Source organism: Ursus americanus, chromosome 4, assembly GCF_024610735.1.
Source record: "Ursus americanus isolate L20-20 chromosome 4, mUrsAme1.1.p, whole genome shotgun sequence".
Lineage (NCBI taxonomy): Eukaryota > Metazoa > Chordata > Mammalia > Carnivora > Ursidae > Ursus > Ursus americanus.
This window is the reverse complement of record NC_142130.1, coordinates 54276130-54301419: the sequence shown is the minus strand read 5'-3', so window position 1 is coordinate 54301419 and position 25290 is coordinate 54276130. Positions and strand designations below refer to the sequence as shown.

At 37.6% G+C, this 25290-nt stretch overlaps 1 protein-coding gene across 7 annotated transcripts in view; it reads left to right on the top strand.

Moving 5' to 3' along the window:
- CMSS1 (cms1 ribosomal small subunit homolog) overlaps positions 1 to 25290 on the top strand; it is a 384053-nt gene that overhangs the window by 344704 nt on the left and 14059 nt on the right. For 6 of the 7 annotated variants that reach the window (XM_087861696.1, XM_087861695.1, XM_045785367.2 and 3 more), the window contains 3 exons: positions 4189 to 4277; positions 20208 to 20279; positions 22056 to 22185. In XM_087861696.1, coding sequence (XP_087717822.1) covers positions 4189 to 4277; positions 20208 to 20279; positions 22056 to 22185 — 291 coding nt within the window. The remainder of the gene's footprint in view (positions 1 to 4188; positions 4278 to 20207; positions 20280 to 22055; positions 22186 to 25290) is intronic. The other variant, XM_045785368.2, reaches the window with a different exon arrangement.

Below are 25290 nucleotides of genomic sequence, written 5' to 3'. Positions count from 1 at the left end.
ACATAAGAAGTAGGAAGATCAGTAGGAGAAGAAAGGGATAAAGAAAGGGGGGGTAAACAGAAGGGGGAATGAACCATGAGAGACTGTGGACTCTGAGAAACAAACTGAGGGCTTCAGAGGGGAGGGGGATGGGGCACTGGTATAGGCTGGTCATGGGTATTAAGGAGGGCACATATCGCATGGTGCACTGGGTGTTATACGCAAGTAATGAATCATGGAAGTTTACCTCAAGAACTAGGGATGTACTGTATGGTGACTAACATAATATAATTTAAAAAATATTATCATAAAAAGAAAAAAAAAGAGGGAGTTGGCCTGGCAAATCCCAGTATCTGCAGTGTGAATTGGCAAACTGGAACCCAGATTCCAATCCTAGTCAGAAGGCCTGAGAACAAGGACAGCTGATGGTGTAGTTCTAGTCTGAAGGCTGGCAGGCTCTAGATGCAGGAAGAGCTGATGTTTCAGTTCAAGTCCAAAGGCAGAAAAAATTCTGTTACTCAGCAGAGGTTCAGCCTTTTTGTTCTATTCAGGTCTTCATCTAATGAGGCCCAGAAGGAAATCTGCTTTATTCAGTCTACCATTCAAATGTTAATCTCATCCAAAAACATCCTCACAGAAACACCCAGAATAATGTTTGACCAAATATCTGGGTACCCTGTGACCCAACCAAGATGATACATAAAATTAACCACTACAGTGTGCAAACATTTAAAAGCACAGGATTACCAGGTTGGTTAATTTGGACCTAACTATGAATTTTGACCAAGGTTGCTCACAAATTCACATTTTGGGCTGACTTCGATATACATAGACAAATTCAAATAGAATGAGTAAAGCCTTTTAAAGATTCAAAATGCATTTAAAGATGAAAGACCTCTATGTGAGACAGGAATCCATCAAAATTCTAGAGGAGAACATAGGCAGCAACCTCTACGACATCGGCCAAAGCAACCTTTTTCATGACACATCCCCAAAGGCAAGAGAAACAAAAGATAAAATGAATTTGTGGGACTTCATCAAGATTAAAAGTTTCTGCACATCCAAGGAAACAGTCAGAAAAACTAAGAGGCAGCCCACGGAATGGGAGAATATATTTGCAAATGACACTACAGATAAAGGACTGGTATCCAAGATCTACAAAGAACTTCTCAAACTCAATACACGAGAAACAAATAAACAAATCAAAAAATGGGCAGAAGATATGAACAGACACTTTTCCAATGAAGACATACAAATGGCTAACAGACACATGAAAAAATGTTCAAAATCATTAGCCATCAAGGAAATTCAAATCAAAACCACACTGAGATACCACCTTACGCCAGTTAGAATGGCAAAAATAGACAAGGCAAGAAACAACAATTGTTGGAGAGGATGTGGAGAAAGGGGATCCCTCCTACATTGTTGGTGGGAATGCAAGTTGGTACAGCCACTCTGGAAAACCGTGTGGAGGTCCCTTAAAAAGTTAAAAATTGAGCTACCCTATGATCCAGCCATTGCACTACTGGGTGTTTACCCCAAAGATACAGACGTAGTGAAGAGAAGGGCCATATGCACCCCAATGTTCATAGCAGCAATGTCCACAATAGCTAAATCGTGGAAGGAGCCGAGATGCCCTGCAACAGATGACTGGATTAAGAAGTTGTGGTCCATATATACAATGGAATATTACTCAGCAATCAGAAAGAATGAGTTCTCAACATTTGCTACAACATGGACGGCACTGGAGGAGATAATGCTTAGTGAAATAAGTCAAGCAGAGAAAGACAACTATCATATGATTTCTCTCATCTATGGAACATAAGAACTAGGATGATCAGTAGGGGAAGAAAGGGATAAAGAAAGGGGGGGTAATCAGAAGGGGGAATGAAACATGAGAGACTATGGACTATGAGAAACAAACTGAGGGCTACAGAGGGGAGGGGGGTGGGGGAATGGGATAGACCGGTGATGGGTAGTAAGGAGGGCACATATTGCATGGTGCACTGGGTGTTATACACAACTAATGAATCATCGAGCCTTACATCGAAAACCGGGGATGTACTGTATGGTGACTAACATAATATAATAAAAAATCATTATTAATAAAAAAAACAAAAACAAAATGCATTTAAAGAGAGCAACCACTTGGGAAAACTGGACAGCAGCAACATGCAGAAGAATGAAACTGGACCACTTTCTTATACCATACACAAAAATAAATTCAAAATGGATGAAAGACCTAAATGTGAGATAGGAAATCATCACAATCCTAGAGGAGTACACAGGCAGAAACGTCTTTGGCTGTAGCAGCTTCTTACTAGACACATCGCCAGAGGCAAGGGAATTGAAAGCAAAAAGGAACTATTGGGACTTCATCAAGATAAAAACTTCTGCACAGCGAAGGAAACAGTCAACAAAGGTACCCTACGGAATGGGAAAAGATATTGGCAAATGACATATAAGATAAAGGGTTAGTATCCAAAATCTATAAAGAACTTATCAAACTCAACACCCAAAAAACAAATAATCCAGTTAAGAAATGGACAGAAGATGTGAATAGGTATTTTTCCAAAGAAGACATCCAGATAGCTAACAGACACATGAAAAGATGTTCAAATCACTCATCCTCAAGGAAGAACAAATCAAAACCATGCTGAGATACCACCTCACACCTGTCAGAATGGCTAAAATTAACAACGCAAGAACAACAGGTGTTGGTGAGGATGCAGAGAATAGGGAACTCTCTTGCACTGTTGGTGGGAATGCAAACTGGTGCAGACACTCTGGAGAACAGTATGGAGATTCCTCAAAAATTTAAAAATAGAGCTACCCTACAATCCAGCAATTGCACTATAAGGTATTTACCTAAAGGATACAAAAATACAGATTCAAAGGGGTACATGCACCCCGATGTTTATAGTAGCATTATCAACAATAGCCAAACTATGGAGAGGGCCCAAGTGTCCATCAACTGATGAATGGATAAAGAAGAGGTAGGTGTATACACACACACACACACACAGTGAAATATTACTCAGCCATCAAAAAATGAAATCTTGCCATTTGCAGTGACATGGATGGAGCTAGAGTGTATTATGCTAAGTGAAATGTCAGTGAGAGAAAGACAATACCATATGCTCTCACTCATGTAGAATTTAAGAAAGAAAACAGATGAACATATAGGAAGGGGAGAAAGAAAAAAAGGGGGAGAGGGAAATAAACCATAAGAAACTCTAAGCTATAGAGAACAAACTGAGGGTTGATGGGGGGAGTTGGGTGGGAGATGGGCTAGATGGGTGATAGGTATTAAGGAGGGCACTTGCTGTGAAGAGTGCTGGGTGTTGTACATAAGTGATGATTCATTGACTTCTACTCCAGAAACCAATATTGCACTGTATGTTCACTAACTAAAATTTAAATTTAAAAAAAAGCAATAGGGATTTGATAGATAGATAGATAGATAGATAGATAGATGATAGATAGATGATAGATAGATAGATAGATAGATAGATAGATAGATAGATAGATAGATAGATAAGGAGAGCAACCACTAAAATCTGGAAGGCAGTATGGCATTATGGGAAGTAAGAGACTATAGTTGCTATGTTTCTTCAGTGGAGCTTTATAAACAGAAAAACTGTTAAAACTTTTATTTTTCCTGACTCTTAGAGTAAGAATTTATTTTTCCATTGTTGAAAGATAGAAAAAAAATTTAAAATAAGTGTTTCTCATGATCTATAATCTTTTTGTCAGAGTCTCTTAACATTCCCCCTCGGGCTAGCACGCAGGTGTCAAGAGCTACTGTTTTTCAGGGCAGGCAGTAGCACCTGTGTAGAAGACGTTGGACTCAAATAGATCTGGGTTCCCAGGTGTGTGACCTGGGGCAAATTGCTTTACCCCTCTGAACAGCAATATTCTTATCCAAAAATGAAGAGTTTAATATTTGTAAAATCAGTTTAAGTGCTCCATAATTAAACATTCTCAGAAGTTAGACATCTAGATAATCTTCAGCTTTGCAGTTTCATAAATAAGACTGACATCTTGGTGCTTAAATCTCTGTATTTTGGATTGTTTCCTTGAATTCAGCTTCTTAGAGGTAGAATTACTGAGTCAAGGGACAGAACCTTCTAGAAAGATGGTACCAAGATTGCACTATCAATGGGAGAGAGAGATGCTTTTCTAATTTTTAAACTTTATATTTTGTAGAAGCATCAGATGGTGAAGGAGAAGGAGACCCAGAAATGACGCAGCAAGAGACAGCTCCAGTTCCTGCCCTGTTAAGGAAAACCAAACAGGTGACAGTACTGTAGGAGTCACAACTGTTAAATTCTGGAATCAGCTTCTTCTACCCCTCTACAGCATTCCCTGTTCTTTAACATCAGTTGTTGGTGGAATTTGAGGGAAAGTTTTATCTTCTTTGCGTTGCTTCATTAATGATAAACAAGCAAGGTCTATTTTTCCCCCTAATATTTTTTTCAATATAAATGTATTTTACAGTAATGATATCTTAGATTCTTGTACCACATTTTTACCAAAGATCCAGTAGTACTCTTTTTGGTATGGTTCCTAGGAGAAGACAAATAGCATAAAAATATGTAAAATTACCTCTCATACCAGTGCATGATTACAGTACCATGCCATGCTGCCAGCAGGTTCCCAGGGTCTCATGTCTACCTAACATGAGTTATGGTCCATTGTATGAATATTTGTCAGGGGATTTCTACCTTCAATATTACCAAAACTGGTCATGTGATACACTTTGCTTCCTGAACTACAACCTTTCATTTCCTTCTTAATTTTTCTACTGGCCACTCACATCCATTTGCAGCTTTTTCACATTATGTATCCCTCAAACCTGATCGGTAACCCTGTGTGATTTGTAAAAGGATTATCTACTGTCAGACTAAAATTATCATCTTCTTCATAGCAATGATTTGTGGTCTTATTACTATTGTAAGCGGCCCTAAACTCATTCCACAAGAGTGTGACTCTACCCAGTTTGTAACCAGCGTCAGGATAAGTGTGAGAATCAGTTTACCTACAAGCTGTGCGACCTTGAGTAAGTTAAACTCTCTGTGCCTCGGACTCCTCATTGGTAAAATGGTGATAATAAGTATATTTTCTTCACAGAGTTGCAGTAGAGATTAAATAGCTAATACTTTGGACACCTGGGTGGCTCAGTTGGTTAAAAGTCTGCCTTCGGCTCAAATCATGATCCCAGGGTCCTGGGATGGAGTCCCACATTGGGCTCCTTGCTCAGCGAGGAGCCTGCTTCTCCCTCTGCCTGCTGCTCCCCTTGCTTGTGCACTCTCCCACGCTCTCTCTCAGATAGATAGATAGATAGATAGATAGATAGATAGATAGATAGATAGATATAAATAGCTAATACCTGTTAAGCACTTCAAACAGTTGTTGGCAAAGAGTAAGCACCAAAGTGATAATCATTATAGTAAATAACTATATTTTGTTATTTTTTCCTGGTGGGAGGGGGGAATACAGAAAGATATACATATTGAATATGTAATCATCTCAGTTTTCTCTCCAGCCATTAACTATTTTGCTCCAAGGCTGTATATCAGTTTTAGGTTTTGTTTTTTCTTTTTGCTATTATTTTATTTTTTTTATTCAACTGTAATTAACATACAGTGTTATATTAATTTCATGTGTACAATATAATGATTCAACAATTCTGTGCATGACTTACTGCCATGGTAAGTGTACTCTTAATCCCCTTCACCTATTTCACCCATTCTCCCACCTACCTCCCCTTTGGCAACCACCAGTTTGTTCTCTAGAGTTAAGAGTCTGTTTTTTGGCTTATCTCTTTTTTTTCTCTTTGTTCCTTTGTTTTGTTTCTTTAATTCTATATATGAGTGAAATCATATGGTATTTGTCTTTCTCTGACTGACCTTATTTCACTTAACATTATACCCTCTAGGTCCATCCATGTTGTTACTAATGGCAAGATTTCATTCTTTTTTATGGCTGAGTAACATTACATTGTGTGTGTGTGTGTGTGTGTGTGTGTGTGTGTGTGTGCGCGTGTGTGCGTGTGTGTGTGTGTGTGACATCTTCTTTTTCCATTCGTCTATGGATGGACCCTTGGGTTGCTTCCATATCTTGGCTATTATACGTAATGCTGCAGTAAAGATAGGGGTACATGTGTCTTTTTGAATTAGTGTTTTTGTTTTCTTTGGATAAATACCCAGTAGGGGAATTACTGGATGATATGGTAATTCTGGTTTTAATTTTTTGAGGAACATCCATACTGTTTTCCAAGTGGTTGCACCAGCTTGCATTCTCACCAACAGTGCAGGAAGGTTCCTTTTTCTCCACATCTTTGTCAACACTTGTTATTTCTTGTGTGTTTTATTTTAGTCATTCTAACAGTCGTGAGGTGATATCTCATTGTGGTTTTGATTTACAGTTTCCTGATGATTGGTTGCACCAGCTTGCATTCTCACCAACAGTGCAGGAAGGTTCCTTTTTCTCCACATCTTTGTCAACACTTGTTATTTCTTGTGTGTTTTATTTTAGTCATTCTAACAGTCGTGAGGTGATATCTCATTGTGGTTTTGATTTACAGTTTCCTGATGATCTTTTCATGGGTCTCTTGACCATCTGTATGTTTACTTTGGAAAAATATCTGCTTATATCCTCTGCCCATTTTTACTTGGATTATTTGGGGGTTTTGGTATTGAGTTTGTATAAGTTATTTATACATTTTGAATGTTAAGTTTTTATTGGATATATCATTTTCAGACATCTCCCATTCAGTAGGGTGTCTTTTTGTTTTATTGATGATTTGCTTCTCTGTGCAAAAGCTTTTTATCTTGATATAGTCCCAATAGTTTGATTTTGCTTTTGTTTCCCTACCCAAAGGAGACATATCTAGAAAAATATTTCTATAGCTGATGTCAAAGAGATAACTGCCTGTGTTTTCCTCTCGGAATCTTATGCTTACAAGTCTCACGTTTAGATCGTTAATCCATTTTTAGTTTATTTTTGTGTATAGAGTAAAAAAGTGGTCAGGTTTTATTTTTGTCAGGTAACTGTCCAGTTTTCCTAACACCATTTGTTAAAGAGACAGTCTTTTTCCCATTGCATATTCTTGCCTCCTTGTCATAGATTCTTTGACCGTAAAAACATAGGTTTATTTCTGGGCTCTGTATTTTGTTCCACTGATCTACTGTTTTTGTGCCAGTACCATACCATTTTGATCACTATAGCTTTGTCGTATGTCTTGAAATCTGGGATTGCAGTATCTCTAATTTTGTTCTTTTTCAAGATTGCTTTGGTTATTCAGGGTCTTTTGTGGTTCCACACAAATTTAGGATTATTTATTCTAGTTTTGTGGAAAATGTTGGTATTTTAATAGGGATTGTGTTAAATCTGTAGATTGCTTTGGGTAATATGGAAATTTTAACAATATTTGTTCTCCTAATCCATGAATATGGAATATTTTACCATTTGTTTGTATCTTCTTCAATTTCCTTTATCAATGTTTTACAGTTTTCAGAGTATAAGTCTTTCACCTCCATGGTTAAGTTTATTCCTAGGCATTTTATTATTTTTGGTGAAATTGTAAATAGGTTTATTTTCTTAATTTTTCTTTCTGCTACTTCATTATTGGTGTATAGAAATGCAACAGATTTCTGTATATTACTTTTGTATCCTGCTACTTTACTGAATTCATTTATCAGTTCTAGTAGTTTTTTGGTGGAGTCTTTCAGGTTTTCTATATAGAGTATCATGTCACCTGGAAATACTGAAAGTTTCCTTACCAATTTTGATGTCTATTTCTTTTTCTTGCCTGATTGCTATGGCTAGGACCTCCAGTACTATGTTAATAAAAGTGATGAGAATAGATATCCTCGTCTTGTTCCTGAACTTAGAGGAAAAGCTCCCAGTTTTTCACAATTGAGTATGATGTTTGTTGTGGGTTTTTCTTATATGGGCTTTATTATGTTGAGGTATGTTCCCTCTAAACATACTTTGTTAAGAGTTTTTTTTTTAATAATAATTTTATTTTATTATATTATATTATGTTAGTCACCATACAGTACATCCCTAATTTTTTATGTAAAGTTCCATGATTCATTGCTTCCATATAACACCCAGTGCACCATGCAAATCGTGCCCTCCTTAATACCCATCACCAGCCTATCCCAGTCCCCCACCCCCTCCCCTTTGAAGCCCTCTGAAGTTTGTTTCCCAGAGTCCATAGTCTCTCATGGTTCATTCCCCTTTCTGTTTACCGCCCCCCCTTTTTTTATCCTTTTCTTCTCCTACCTATCATCCTACTTCTTATGTTCCATAGATGAGTGAAATCATATGATAATTGTCTTTCTCTGCTTGACTTATTTCACTTAGCATTATCTCCTCCAGTCCCATCCATGTTGCAGCAAATGTTGAGAAATCATTCTTTTTGATGGGTGAGTAATATTCCATCGTATATATGGACCAAATCTTCTTAATCCAGTCATCTGTTGAAGGGCATCTCGGCTCCTTCCACAATTTAGCTATTGTGGACAATGCTGCTATGAATATTGGGGTGCATGTGTCCCTTCTCTTCACTATGTCTGTATCTTTGGGGTAAATACCCAGTAGTGCAATTGCTGAATCATAGGGTAGCTCAATTTTTAACTTTTTAAGGGACCTCCACACTGGTTTCCAAAGTGGCTGTACCAACTTGCATTCCCACCAACAATGTAAGAGGGATCCCCTTTCTCCACATCCTCTCCAACATTTGTTGTTTCCTGCCTTGTCCATTTTTGCCATTCTAACTGGCGTAAGGTGGTATCTCAATGTGGTTTTGATTTGAATTTCCCTGATGGCTAATGATTTTGAACATTTTTTCATGTGTCTGTTAGCCATTTGTATGTCTTCATTGGAAAAGGGTCTGTTCATGATCATGTGCTGGGTCACAAAACAGGTCTCAACCGATACCAAAAGACTGAAATTATTCCCTGCATATTCTCAGACCACAGTGCTTTGAAATTGGAACTCAACCACAAGGAAAAATTTGGAAGAAACTCAAACACTTGGAAACAAAGAACCATCCTGCTCAAGAATGATTCGATAAACCAGGAAATTAAAAATCAATTTAAACAATTTATGGAGACCAACGAGAATGAAAACACAACGGTCCAAAACTGATGGGACACTGCAAAGGCAGTCCTAAAGGGAAAATACATAGCCTCACTCAAATGAGAATAGAAAAATCTAAAATGCAGTTTTTATATTCTCACCTCAAGAAGCTGGAACAGCAACAGAAGAACAGGCCTAATCCAAGCATGAGAAAGCAGTTGATCAAGATTAGAGCAGAGATCAATGAATTAGAAACCAGGAGCACAGTGGAGCAGATCAACAGAACTAGAAGCTGGTTCTTTGAAAGAATAAATAAGATAGATAAGCTACCGGTAAGGCTTATCCAAAAGAATAGAGAAAGGACCCAAATTAATAAAATTATGAATGAAAAGGGAGAGGTCACAACCAACACCAATGAAATAGGAAGGATCATTAGAAACTTTTATCAACAGCTTTATGCCAATAAATTAAACAACCTGGAAGAGATGGATGCCTTCCTGGAAACCTATAAACTACCAAGACTGAAACAGGAAGAAATTGATTTTTTAAACAGACCAATTAATTATGAAGAGAATGAAGCAGTGATTAAAAACCTTCTGAAAAACAAGACTCCAGGGCCTGATGGATTCCCCGGGGAATTCTACCACACATTCAAAGAAGAAATAATACCTATTCTTCTGAAGCTGTTTCAAAAAATAGAAACAAAAGGAAAACTACCAAACTCATTCTATGAGGCCAATATTGCCTTGATCCCCAAACCAGACAAAGACCCCATCAAAAAGGAGAATTACAGACTGATTTCCCTCATGAATATGGATGCCAAAATTCTCAACAAGATCCTGGCTAATAGGATCCAACAGTACATTAAAAGGATTATCCATCATGACCAAGTGGGATTCATCCCTGGGATGCAAGGGTGGTTCAACATTCACAAATTTATCAGTGTGATAGATTATATCAGCAAGAAGAAAGCCAGAAATCATATGATCCTCTCAATAGATGCAGAAAAAGCATTTGACAAAATACAGCATCCTTTCTTGATTAAAACCCTTCAGAGTGTAGGGATAAAGGGTACATTCCTCAATCTCATAAAAACCATCTATGAAAAGCCTACAGCAAATATCATTCTCAATGGGGAAAAGCTGGAAGCCTTTCCCTTAAGATCAGGAACAAGACAAGGATGCCCTCTCTCACCATTGTTGAGAGTTTTTTTTATCATGAATGGATGGTTGTACTTTGTCAAAAGCTTTTTCTGTATCTGTTGAAATGATCATATTGTTTTTATCCTTTCTCTTGTTGATGTGATGTATCATGTTGATTGATTTGAGAATACTGAACCACCCTGCATCCCAGGAATAAATTCCGCCTGGTTGTGGTGAGTCATCTTTTTTAACATACTGTTCGTTTTGGTTTGCTAATATTTTGTTGAGGATTTTTGCATCTATGTTTATCCGAGATATTAGCCAACAGTTCTCTTTTTTAGTAGTGTCTTTATCTGGTTTTGGTATCCCAGTAATGCTGGTCTCATAGAATGAATCTGGATGCATGCCTTCTTCTTGTAGTTTTTAGAAGAGTTTGAGAAGAAAGGGTATTAACTCTTCTGTAAATGTTTGGTAGAATTCACCTGTGAAGCCATCTGGTCTGGGACTTTTATTTGTTGGGGATTTTTTGAATACTGATTTAAATTCATTGCCAGTAATCAGTCTGTTCAGATTTTCTATTTCTTCCTGATTCAGTTTTGGGAAGTTATATGTTTCTAGGAATTTATCCATTTTCCTCTAGGTTTTCCAATTTGTTGGCATATAATTTCTCATAATATTCTCTTATAATATTTGTATTTCTGTAGTGTCAGTTGTTATTTCTCCTCTTTCATTTCTGACTTGATTTGTGTGTTCTCTCTCATTTTTGATGAGTCTGGCTAATGGTTTATCAATTTTGTTGGATCTTTTCAAATAACCAGCCCTGGGTTCATTAATCTGTTCTGTTGTTTTCTGAGTCTTTATTTCATTTATTTCTGCCATAATCTATATTTCCTTCCTTCAACTGGCTTTAGGCTTCATTTGTTTTTTTCCTCACTCCTTTAGGTCTAAGGTTAGGTTGTTTATTTGGGATTTTTCTTGCTTATTAAGGAAGGCCTACATTGCTACAATCTTCCCTCTTCAATAGTTTTGCTCCATTCCAAAGATTTTGGATGGTTGTATTTTCATTTTCATTTGTTTCCCTTTATTTTTTTATTTCCTCTTTGATTTCTTGGTTGACCCATTCATTGTTTAGTAGCATGTTATATAACCTTCATGTATTTGTGTTCTTTCCAGATTTTTTCTTGTGATTGATTTCTCGTTTCATACCATTATAGTCAGAGAAGATGCATGGTATGATTTTAATCTTTCTCTGGGTTATTTTCTTTGTTCATTGCACTGATGTGGCTGCTCCTTGGGGGTGTAGCCATAGGATGAAGTGAGCTTAGGATCCTCTTACTCTGCCATCTTCCCAGACTCCCTCCTCAGTTTTAGTTTCAACCATTCCTTCAGAGGCCTACAGGTTAACATCCTTAGCCTTTTGATTTATTTCACCAAGGTGGAATTTAATTTTACCTTAGCTTATCCCACTGAGCCTTCTTTGACCTTTGCCTCTGTAGTACCTACCTATAGAACTTGTTTCCAAATATCTTTCTTTAGACCCCCATTGGCTTTCTTTTTCCTTACTTTCTTTCTTGATTTTCTTCTTGCTAGTTTCTCACTTTTTCAGGATTCACTAGAGAAAAACTAAATTTGCCCAAGTCTCTACCTTTACTTCTTTTTATGGTCTTTTTATCCACATTGCTAAATTTCCACCTTTTTAAAGCTCCTTCTTTCCTTGGCTCTTCTTTTCCTACAACCATGAAGTTAGATAAATGACAGAGAATCATAGGAAGAAGAGGGAAAAGAGGGAGAGGAGAAAGTGAAATACATTCCCATTTCTGTGAGCATTCACCTATCTTTTGTCAATCTAGGTTTGAACAATAATAAAGATCATTCATTGAGCACTCTCCACAAGCACTGTGCAAGACACCATGACTCAAATGATCATATGAAGTAGGGAATACCCTACGCCCTGTGAGGTAGGGAGTACCCCACTTTACAAATTACCTGAGACTCACAGAAATGGGTTCTGGGAATCTTGTCCCACTTGGCTGGCTGTGAGCCAGGTGCTGAGGATCATGCTGCTTTTCACCTATCCTTTTTTCACCTGTCCCTTCTCTTTCACTTTAGGAAAATTGGATTCACCATGTCCTCATGTGCTTTTTTGGTCACATGCCATTGCTATTTTCTGCCAAGAAAAAATTACAAAAGTTTAAGATTGTACTGCCCATTTCAACCACCTTCCTCTTGCTCTCATTTCATTAACTACCAAATTACTTTAAAGCATCCAACTCTGAGGTGGACAGAATGCCCTTACCCCTTTTTCCAAGTCTGTCCTAATATCTCTGGCCAGAGACCTCACAAGGAAATCTTCTTGTGACCCACTGCCTCATATGAGTGTTGTTCGTCTAGCTCCTGGTTCCTACACCAGGCTGTATACCTCTAGGACAGAGTCTAACTGTGCATCTCCACAGCACCTAGCACAGAACCTCACCCCAAACTGGCACTCATTATTTGTGAAATGAAAGAATGGGTGACTATACCAAGATCCTAGTTTTTTCACCACTCTTCCCATCTTGGCCCTTTGTGTCCCCACTTGTAAGCCATCTATTACCCACAGGAGTTTCTTAGACTCTGGTGACCCAGTGTCCCTCTTCCAGCCCCCTCCTTGATTGAGCTGGGATCTCTGTTCCACTGCCCTTGACTACCCAAACTGCCTCACTTTCTCCTCTGTGGATTCCCCATCCTCTCTCTCCAGCTACTCTTCTCCCTCTGGAAATCATCTCACCACCCCAAGGATGACCTTCTTATTGGCAGGCTGACTTTTCTTCAGTCCTTCTAGAGTTGTTCACATACATAGAGCTTGAGTCTCCAATTTGTTCAAAAGTGACTTGGGGGCCAGGGTTTCTTTTGTGTTCACTACAGTACCTAGCATGGTGCTAGGCACTTGATTCATTTGACAGATGTAACAGGGTATTTGTTTTTTAATAGTAACTAGTACATTTTTTCCCTGGATCAAAATGGTGAAAAAAGAAATTATTTTGTGCTATGTTTAAGTTTTGAACATTTTTTTCAAATTTGCTTCATTGTATTACTGTTCTTTTTTTTTTTTTTTTTAAAGATTTTATTTATTTACTTGAGAGAGAGAGTGAGTGCATGAGTGGGGTGCAGAGGAACAGAGAGAAGCAAACTCCCCACTGAGCAGGGAACCCAGTGCTGGGGCTCAATCCCAGGATCTGAGATCATGACCTGAGCCGAAGGCAGACCCTTAACGACTGAGCCATGCAGGTGCCCTGCTTTGCTGTTCTTTAAGGGGTTTTTTATACTTGTGTAGGAACTTTCTGGCATTATGCTGCCAGCTGTAATATGCATTTAGCCTTAAATATCAATAGGTAAGAGTATATATTGAGTTAGATCATGTTCCCTCCTTTGCCATAGCCAGGCCTCACATTTCTGTTACTGAGTCCATGCCTCCTCCCATCTGTTCAGTATTTTCAAGCAGCAGATTTATAACTTTATAAAAGTTTTTTACCCATGCAACTACATCATCTCTAGCAACCATTGCACATCTAAATAATCATCCTTGGCCTCCTTAATAATGTTAAGTATAAAGATTTGCCAACACTTCTTTTTTTCCAGATATTGCTTCCAAAAAAGTGATGAATTCCCTACTTCTTGAGATTGCATCACCCTCTTCCCTCCTCAACATCAGTCACTTCAGAGCCAACCCTAGTGACTTTGTAATTATGGTTCCCAGAATATAATTCCTTATGAGGGGTTTTGTGACTTTTCATTGATGCCTCCATGATGTCAATAGCCGTTGTTCCATGACCCATCCTCTCTCCCTCAGAAACCACACTGGGCATCTTTTTTTTAAGGTAGCCTTTTGCTTAGGTCCTCAGATCATAAAGGACTCTTCAGTAAGAGTACTTATCCTTTTCTGTCTTTACTCACCTTTCTCAACTATTGTATTTTCTTAATATTTATTTATGTGAGCATTGATCATTTCATTTCTTCCCCACTCTTCATCTTCAAGATTATTCTTAGGACACCTGGGTGGCTCAGTCAGTTAAGCATCCGACTCTTGGTTTCAGCTCAGGTCTTGATCTTAGGGTCTGAGATCAAGCCCTGCATCAGGCTCCATGCTCAGCACAGCCTCTGTTCAAGTTTCTCTCTCCCTCTCCCTCTGCCCCTTCCTCACTCTCTCAAATAAATAAACAAATCTTAAAAAAAAAAAAAAATCAAGTCAGTAATTCAAAAGGTGGGAATGAATACCTGGAGATCATTGGTAACTATCCTGGAATCTGGCTTCCGTGGTCTGCCCTCTGGCCCCCAGTGATGTATATCCCTCCCATATGCATAACATATTCACCCCTCACAAGGAAAGCATAAGTCCCCTCCCTTTACAGTATAAGCTCAGTGCCTAGAATTTCATTGTCTAAATCAGGCATTTGAGTGTCCTCAGGTTTAGTTCCTTAAGTATAGCTCCTTGAGTACATTTCTTCTCAACCTGGGAAACAAAAGATATACAAGCATAGAATAACCTTTATAGACATTTCTATTCAAGTAGTTGGCACAAGGAGTCATTGGTCCCACAGCATTTGAAAATGTTGGGAGTTTCTTTATTAAGTCTAAAGGCCCAGGTTCCTAAGGTCCTTCCATGGTTCTCAGCTCTGCTTTTTTGGGTTCTTTGTGTTGCCCTCTGAGTCATCCTTCCCTTTTTTTTTTTTTTTTTTCTTTTTTCTTTTTTTTTTTTTTAATGAAAGGTAGCTTGTATTTGCAATGGAACAGTTCTTTCATCCTGCTTCTTGACAGTAAAATTCTCAGGGTTCAAAGACTTTGCCTCATTTTATTCCATCTCTCACCTTCTCAGCTCAAACTAGAGGTATTTCTGAATACCTCTAATTTGTCTGAATATATAACACCTTTAAGTATTTTATAGGTCTTCTGTGGTTCTTCTTAGGGTTTACTCCAGTGAGCAGAAGTTACACCCACAAATCTTTTCCAGATAAACTTTTCTCTTCCATGGACCCCTGCTTAGATAATGGAGGGACGGTACCCCCTTAAACTTCCTAGAGGCATGTTTGAATCTGTGAGACACACTTAATTTCTTTAAAGAGCTCTTATGTGACTGAATAGTACTCTGAGGTACCACCTTTGTTCTTTCTGAGGTCTTAATGGATTTGCACTCATATACCTTGACTTCTTGGATAGTCCTTCTTTCAATTAAACTTCTTCCTTTTCCATTTTACTAGAAGCCACAGAAGAAATTAGGTGACAACTTCAACACTATTAGGATCTCCTTTGCTGGATTACCCATAGCATTAGACAGATATTCTTTTTTTTTTTTTTTTTTTTTTTTAAAGATTTTATTTATTTATTCGACAGAGACAGAGACAGCCAGCGAGAGAGGGAACACAAGCAGGGGGAGTGGGAGAGGAAGAAGCAGGCTCATAGCGGAGGAGCCTGATGTGGGGCTCGATCCCATAACGCCGGGATCACGCCCTGAGCCGAAGGCAGACTCTTTAACCGCTGTGCCACCCAGGCGCCCCTAGACAGATATTCTATTTTGCACATAACTGCAGACAGTATTGTTAAACTTTGCACCACTACATAACAAAGATTCCCTTTCCTCCAGCTTTTAGCTATTTTTCGTATTTGCTAACATATAGTTTATACTGCTGTTTTTTGAGTTATCAGCTCCTGACATGATCTGTTCACTGCTTGAGGTAGCATATGAAGACACAGCTCTCCCATCTACCCTGTATTCCCTCCCTGACTGCTAATGCCCCTGCTAACACAATTATCACATTTTGGGTGAAACAGTTGTCAATATCTCACAATCATGACCACAGAACTACTGTTCAGTGCTGAGGAGGGGAAACCTATAATCATTCCTCCTTTATTATACAACTCTTTGTTTTCATGGCAATAATAATTACCTCATTTCTTCATTTGCCTAGCTTGTTGTGTTCCTACTGTTAATTGTTCCCATATATTCCAATATCTTTTCCACATGTCCATGAATAATATTTTCCATATGCTCAAATAGATCACTCATTGTTCCTCCCTGCAGGCCTCTATCCTCCTATTCCACTCTGAATTGGTTATTCTCTTTGTCTGTTGAGCAATTGAAATTTCTCTTTACTGTTCCTTCAACACTCTCCTGGATTAGTTTTCTTATTTGCTGAATTCCATATCTTTCTCTTTCTTGGTTTAGCCCTTTATTTTGCTGGAATACAGCCTTTAGTATCTATGGATAGGAAGTCAATTTTTTTAAGACCTTAAATACCTGAAAATACCTTAATTTACTCTTAACTTGACCCATAGTTTGGCTGGGTATAAAAGTTTAATTTGTAAATAAATTTTCCTCATAACTTTGAAGGCATTGTTCCATTAAGTCCTAGCAGGCTTATTGCTATTGCAAGGTCCAACACAATTCTTCTGGACTCTGTATTTTGTAAGTTACTGTTTTTCTTTTTGGAAATTTTGTCTTTTTTTGTCCATGATCTGAAATTTCACAATGATCCTCCTCATTGTGGATATTTTTCATATTCATTATGGTGTATACATAATAAGCTTTCAGTTTAGAGTTTCATATTCTAGAAAGTTTCCTTCAGTTCTGGAAAGTTTTTCTTGTGTTATTTCTTTGATCACTTCTTTCCCAGTGTTTTATATGGTCCCTTTTTCTGTAATACCTTTTATTGGGATGTTGAGTCTCTTGGGCTGATTCTCTATCTAATATTCTTATCATTTTTCATCTTTTTGGGAGATTTCCTTTATCTTTATCTTATCTTTATCTTTATCTTCAAGGCTTCCTCCTACATTTTTATTCCAGTTTTCTTGTTTGTTTTCTTTTTTGTCTCATGGCTGAAAATCTTCCCTTATCTTTCTGAGAGTATTAATTGTAATTGTTTTGAACCGTTTATCTTTTTGTTGTTTATTTGCTCTCATGTTGGACTTATCTTAGCTGTCTATTCATATTAAAAAGAGAGACACTAAAAAGCTGATGGAATATTTTTGTGCATATGTGAGGCTTGTTGCTTAGTGAACTTCGTAGCAGGGTAATGGGATAGCAAGCTGTATTTACTATGCTCACCAAAAGTCACTGTCTTATGGCACTTCTCTTAGTCCATTTCATTTTTCCAGAGAAAAATTCTGTAGGCTCCTGCATATAATATATAAGCCTGGCTCAAGACATTTGAAATAGGGACAGGAAAAGGAAGTGAGTCTCAGTTTCTGTCCTGTCTTCCCTGTGCCAGATTTCTTGGTCCTCTTGTTCTCTCCAGAGAATAAACCTCCTGTCTGCTGCCAGAAAGAGCAGGATGAGAGTAAGCTGTAATCAGATAGTTGCTTGGCTTCCTGGGCAGGGGATACAGCCTGGTGGGAGGTGGGAAGGAGGCTAATCATTCTAAATATAAACTTTCAGTCAACGTCCTTTTAAACCCTTCACTCTCTGTTGTACCTTGTGTCTGCAACTACTGAACCCTTTCAGAGTCCAACAGGTCAAACAACCTCACTGACCGTTAGCTTCCACCTCTCCAGAAACCTAGGTGCTGGTTCTACCTTTCTGCTAAGTCACTTCCATCCAATTTCAACCATTTTCCATTTCCCAAAATGTTGAAATCTCTCCACTACTATTGTTCTCTCCTGATTTCATGGTCCTTATAAATTTATACCTTTTTCAGTTGCCTTCATTTTTAGTTTAGTGGCATTTTTGAGGTTGATTTGCCATGTTTGACTAGAAGAATCGTTCTTAAAGGATATAATTTTTGACACTTTAAGGAATTGAGAATATGCCTCAAATGCTTAACTTAAAGATTAATTTTTTTCATCTATATTTCTAAATATTTAAACTACATATTTAAGCTACACTTTAAAAAAATCACTAGATTTCATGTAAAGAAATGAAATTACTTATCAACTGTCAAAGACATAACACTGTTGAAATTGGTTTTCAGGAATTGTTAGCTAGTCTGGCCTGAGTCTTCTATATCTTTTTACCTAGTTTCTCTGAAGGTAAACATCAGTATTTGTAAGGCAGCTGGCTAAATTTAGGAATTTTTAACAAAATGGATTTGTATTTCTTCATAAAGTCATCTCACCTCTGTTGAAGTTGCCCCTATAAACTTAGCTTCTTCATTACTGCCCATCCTCAACCACATAAGGCAACTGCTCCCAGAAAGCAAATAATATACTGTATTTCCTTTAGGATGATCTAAAAATTTGAACCTAACATTTAAACCTCATGCAGTATCTTAACTAAAACGGTTCATCAAGAATGTTTCTTTTTTCCTATGCATGATTCATAATTACATGCTTATTTTTTCTTCCAGAATTGGACAGTCCATATTCCTATAACCGAACTCATTTCCAGATTTAATTTATGTCATGTTAAAGTTAATTGCTTTGTAAACCTAACATAAATACAACCTTGCACATTGAACATACTGTTAGCCATCTCATTTGCTAAATAACAAAATGGAACAGGTTTCTACATCTGATTCCCAAAAACCTTGATACTGGTGACAAGATACTACAGTATGCCTTGAGGGATCCACTAATCACATCCAGACCTTTGCCTTACAAGCATGAACTGGATGTTGGCCTGGCCTGTATTTGGACTCTTATGACCATCTGGCAGCTTCTGCGACATATTAGTGGCCTTGGCCCAGTTTCTAATTGGCATGTACCAGCATCAAATTGGCATGTATCTGCATCCACAAGACAGCTTAACTTTCTAAATAACAGAGGTCATAATATCTTTCTTTTCTTTAGCTATGATGCAATTGCTTTTTGGCAGGTTTTTGCTTTAACTGAGAAGAAGCTAAAATTTCAAGATTCACACGTTACTTTAATCCTGAACCTTTGAATCTGCTTTTCTACTAACTGAAACGGAGTCTAGAAACTGCTGGTCCTGGCTCCATGTCTTGAAGAAATTATGTAAATATATATGTATAGATCTACCTTTGTGTGTGTGTGTGTGTATTTCTGGCTTCAAGCCATAGACATTCTTAATCTGCAGGCTGTCTTCAAATTTTAATAGAAAGTTTCATCTGTAATCATTTTAAACACAGCCAGTAGAGACAAGATTGTTTTAGTTAGTAGTTTACCAGCTTAAACTGAGTACTTTCTAGTTGGAATGGAAACTTAATCCAGGAAAAACTCAGAATAAGTTTTCACTCATATTTTATATCTTACTTGGCAACTTGTTTGAAAATGTTGCATAAAAGAACCAGCACAGGAAACATTTTATATTCCTGCTTATGATTAATAAATATGGAATCTGAGGTATTCTATTTTATAAATCAAGGTCTTAATCCAAATCTCCTGTTTTTCTACATAAAAAAAAACCCCTCAGGGTAAAAATAGCACTAAACTATATAGGGTACTCAAGGGTCAAGGCAACAGGCAAAATTGATTACTCGGAATTCCATTGTCCTGAGACTTTTGTCAGACCATCAGCAGAAACATTCATTTTGTAGTCACTATAGATAAGGCATTTGGTGCAGCTGGTTTTATAAAAATGTAAGTAAATATGTCCTACTTCAGTTTTTTCAATGCTTCTTGAAAGAAGAAAGGAATAAATAACAAAATAGTAAACCAATGACTTGGAAATACAGGCTCACACATTGCTAGTTCATGGAAAATGCCAGTCACACTAATCAAATACTTTCTTAGCCCGTCTTAATTTTAATCACATCTATTTCTGCCTGTATTTTATAAACCTGGCCACTGTCCTCAATCTTTAATACCCTGCACCACCACTTCAAACACACATATACACTCACTCACACATTTTGACCTTTGTTCAAAGATTTTCCAGTCTCAAGTTTGATTTTCTCAAATTCCTTCAGCCCAATCCCTGCCTAATAGCCTATTGGTTTTCTGGCATCACTGTCTGTATAATACTGTGGAGAATACATGTATGGCCTAAGTACTTTGGGGTTCCTACCATTATTTGACACCTCATCATGCTAAGATGAAAATTTCCTCATCTGTATCTCTTTACAGCCTAAAGAATGCTTCTTGATACAACCAAAGGAAACAAAAGAAGGTGCTACCAAGACAAGGAGGAGAAGAAAGGTATTATTAATACTTTCTTACAATTTTCTTACAACCCCAGGTGATTTACCTCACATTTCTATATAATGTACTTTGATGAGGCAATATGTTGTAATTCCCACTTAAGAGATTGTAAGATTCAGTGAGGTTTGGTGACTTTCCTAAGATCACTAGCGTTAAGTGTTTTGTTGGATCTAAAAATAAATTCTGATTCCTATTTCAGTCTTGTGGAGCACCAAACATCTTTGTTACCCACCTTTGTTTTCATCATTTTCATTGTAGTTAAAAGATAGACATGGATTTCTAAGTCTAGAAGGAGCCCAAAGCTGTCTGGCCCTTCAGGTTCTGCCCAGGGAAAGAAATTTACCAACTTTCTTTTCATATCCATTTCAGTTTTTTAAACCTTATATCTTAGAGAATTAATAAAAAGAAAATAATAACCAGATGACAGTAGTATAAGGCATTTCTGACCATAATTTGGAAACATAATTTAAAGCAAAAGGCTCCCCTTACATTTTAATACTTGTCTATGAGTGTACGGAAGACTCTGTTGCTCCTATACAGACTTTCTTATGGCTCAACCTTGGAGAAAGTGTGGTTAGCTTTGACCTTCCACCACAGTTGTGAAAACAGCAGTGTAATTCTCTCCCTGCCAAGAAGGTCTACTGCTGAATTCAGCAGAGGAAATATGATTGGGATTAGAGGAAAGAAGATGGATTCAAACCAATTACTTAACAGCAAGCTTTTAGAAAGTTAAGAGTATGTGTGCATATGTTTTCTTTGCTCACAAATGGCCAAAGAGAAAGATGGGAGATGCCAAATTGGCTGAGGTTTGGCAAGTCCTTAAAGAAGTGACTTTAACTTCTCTTTGATAGTTTGTACACTAATGGCCTTCAGGAGTGTTAAGTTCTTGGTGGCTCAAGGTCAAAACTCTAGCTAGATATTTTAGCCTTGGCTGAGGTCATGCTAAAATGTGCCTACTGATGACATATTTTTAAAAGTTAATTCATTTGACAGAACTTTGACCATTCTTGGCAATCGTATAGAAATGAGGATGTTGTGGATGGAGTTGAAAAGGTGGGGGTGGGGAGTGGCTCTTTCTAGATCTTTGGCAAAACATTAGAAGGAAATGAGAAGGGACGTTAATGATGAAAATTAACTGAGCAGTGATGTGTTCCTAGTACATTGCCTGCACTCAGTAAATGCTACACAAATGAATCCAAATCAAAATAGATGCTGTAGAGTTATTCCTGTTCTGTTTTCCATGGGGCCACTTCAAGACTCTCTCCCAAGACTTGACAATTGAGAGTCTACAGTCCTCCTTTGCAGTGGGTTCCAATGCTCAGATTACTCCTGCAGGTTTTACCTTACTCCCAGAAACCCAAACTGAGAGTGCCTTAAAAACCAGGTTAGGCAAAAAATTCTCAAAATTCTACTCTCAGGAATAAAAATCATCAAAGGATTAAAGAGAAGTTTCCACAGCAACAAGATTTCTTGACTTTTAACAGAAAATAATGTCCTATTATGGAGACTCCTACAGAAATTTCAGTTCTCCTGGAAGCCATAGACCAAGAGTTACAAGGAGACTTTTAGATCACCATTCATTTTTCAAAGCAGTTGTATCCAAAAAGTATTTATTAAGTTTTTTCAAGTGTATTTATTAGAACTCACATTTATACTCAGCTATCACCAAAATCTATGTGCAGTTTAAGTACCAGAAGATTCTCAGCTATTCTAAGCTAACGTCATTCTAAAATCTACCTTCCTGGGGTTTTTTTCTTCCTTCTCATGTCTTAGAAGAAAATTACTGATGTTCTTGCAAAATCAGAGCCAAAACCAGGGACCCCTGAAGACCTACAGAAGTTGATGAAGGACTATTACAGCACCAATCGCTCAGTGATTGAATTAGAAGAACTAAACCTACCAGGTACAGCCAGACTTGTTTGGTTTTTTTCCTCCCTTTTTTCTCGTTACTATTCTGAAGTTAGTCATTTAGCAGGACTGTTGTTATTGCTATCAACTTTCCTGATGAGGAGGAGCAAAAAGGTTCATCTTTCCTCCACTCTATATGTTATGGCTTAGGTATCTCTGCCAGTGAATCAATGTATTTTCCACATGCTAATACTCCTTTCCTCAATCTCATAGTTTTACCTTTTGAATGATTTCTTTATTAAGATGCTAAACAGTATTTGTGCAATCTAAAGAAAGATTTGTAGTTGCTTTTTTTTTTTTTGAAAAAGCTAATTGTTCAGTGTGGTTTTTTGTTTGTTTGTTTTTTTCAGCATTCTTCAAGGAGTAAGAATCCCCAGTTGAGGATAGAAGTTAAATTAAAATAAACATAAAGCTCACAATTAAAAGCATAGATATGAAACATTAGTTTACTCACCCTTTATAGGCAAGAACTTTAGGGTTGTTTTTTTTTTTAAGATTTATCTAGTTATTTGAGAAAGAGTGCGCATGGGCTCTCTTGGGGGTGGGGAGTGGGAGGAGGGGGAAGAGGGAAAGAATCTCCAGCAGGCTCTATGCTGAGCTGGGAGCCCAGTGGCCAGTCAGGGGCTTGATGCGAGGCTCAGTCTCATAACCCATGAGATCATGACCTGAGCTAAAACCAAGAATCAGACACTCAACCAGCTGAGCCACCCAGGCACCCCAACTTTAGCTTTAATAAGCATCTTAGTTTTGTTGTCCTTATCACAGATTTCTAGCTACAGTTTTGTTTTTATGGTAGTGTTTTGGGTCCCAGGCCAGACTTTTTCAAGCAAACCATCTAAAGATAGGAATAAAATTCCACATTTTTAGCAAAGCTGACACCTCGCCCCAAGTGATTCTTAAACCTTCTATTGTTTGAGATCTGCTGCCTTTGAATATTTATAATCAAGTTTAAAAGATATTGCAAATTCTTAAAACAACTGATTTTAATTAATTTGAAAATTCTGGTACATCCTGTAACTCTTTGGGGCAGAGATTAAAGAGATGTTGTTACAAAATCAAACCACACAAGGTTTGGGTCCCACTCTTTCAGACGAGCTATTTATAGATTACCAGGGATGTCTAATTACTGCTGTTGGAAAAAGTCAAGGGTAGCTTGATTTCCCTTTTCCGTTACAACTGTATACTTTCTAGAGGCTTAAGGAGCTGAAAAACATCCCGTTCCCTGCATTTTTATATTTCCTTTGTGATGTGCTTTAAAAAAAAAAAGGACGTTGAGTTTGGAAACAGGAGTGCGTGCCCCTGTCTGTTTCTTTTCCAAAAGGAATACCCTTTAGGGAATTTAAGGAGTGCATTTCCACATGAGTAAGATACGGAGTTTTAGACACAAAGCCCACACGGCTCCAACGGCAGTTAGAAACCACTTCTCTCCGGGCATAGTTCCTTTGAGAAGAGCTATGTCCTGACTGCTGTATTGCAGGAACAACGTGTTATAACAAAACTGCTGAAAGTTGAACTGAAGTTTGACTCAGTGGTTGCTTTATCCTTCTAGTTCCTTGTTGGAGTACACCTTCAACTCAGGAAGGATTTGTGAAATAGTGGGATCGCTGCTACTCTGTATACTTATGGAATATCATGAATCTCTGTATACTTATGGAATATCATATCATTAATTTTCTAACATTATAGAGATACCGAGGTCAGAAGAAACCTTTAAGAGTCATTTGAGTTCCATAGTGAGTTTACATTATATTATTGCTCTGTTACAGTTCAGTTATACAGTTAAACAAGAATGTATGGTCATGGCTTAGTTTAGGAAGGAAGGAAAATGTTAAAAATATTTTTATAGACAAAAAGAACAGGTTTTCATTTTCAGTTAAGAAATTAGGCCATGCTGAGACACAGTGAATAATGCATCGCGAGAACGTTTAGGAGAAAAGACCCTGGTTTGCTACATATGAAACCAAGAACAGAGAGGAAATCCACAGTAGGTGAGAGGAGGGACACACTGTGGGTTATTTGTAACAGGCAGAGGCAGGGGCGTAAATATAAGGTGAATATAGATAATGAAGTACTGTTCTATTAGTTTGCTGAGTGTCTAACTTGGTTTTGATTTGAGGTTATTTGTGTCTGTAGGGCAGGAACATGTCTTTTCAATTACTGTTGTTCACTGTACATTGTTAATGTCATACACATGGGTATTTAATTAGTTTTCAGGCAGGAATTTCTTGGAGTTAACTCAGCGGTGCTCCTGAGAGCTGCAGTGTGGTTTAGATTGGTGCTAAATGCCTATAGGCTAGCAGCAACTGAATCACCTAAGAACTTAAAACGCAAATTCCCAGGCCCACCCTCCAAGGAATTCTGACTTACTAAGAAAAGGAGTCCGTCCTAGGAATCTCTATCTTTTGTAAAGACTCCAGGTGAGTCTGCTCATATCCAGGCTTGGGAAATTACAGTTTAAAAGACCATCAAAGGCTCTACAGCTGTATAGGAAGCAACATCTTTGAAGTTAGTTAATTCACATAATGTGAGTTATATATGCTGAGTCACAATATTAATATCATTTAATTTAGTAATAGTGTACTCCCTAGCACTCTTCTGTGTTTATAGAAAAACTTTTTCTTGTAGAAAGAATTAGAATAATAAACATGATGTTGCTTTTTTACACAGCTCAAGTACAGAGTTAATAATACTTCATAATTGCTAGACTTGGTTGAGCCAGGCCCCTATATTTTATTTTAGTGTTACATTGTCTTTTACTCTGGTGTTGTGTTGTGTTATTTTGATGCATTATTCCCACTCTTCTTCAATCCACACTCTTTACTTTCCCCATAGCATACACTCTAATGTATTAATACATGCTTTTAAATATGTGTATGTGCTCATAAAATGTCATGTTTTTGTATGTGTGTACATTTAACAACTTATCTAAATGATGTGCTGAACTTCTCATTCTGTCTCTTTCCTCACGGAGCACTTTTTTGAGATATGCCTGTATGGCTTTATGCACATCAAGTTCATTGCTTCTAAATGCTGTATAGTATGCCACTAATTTAATCTACCACGTAGTGGTCAGCCATTTTCTCAGATATGGACACCTAGG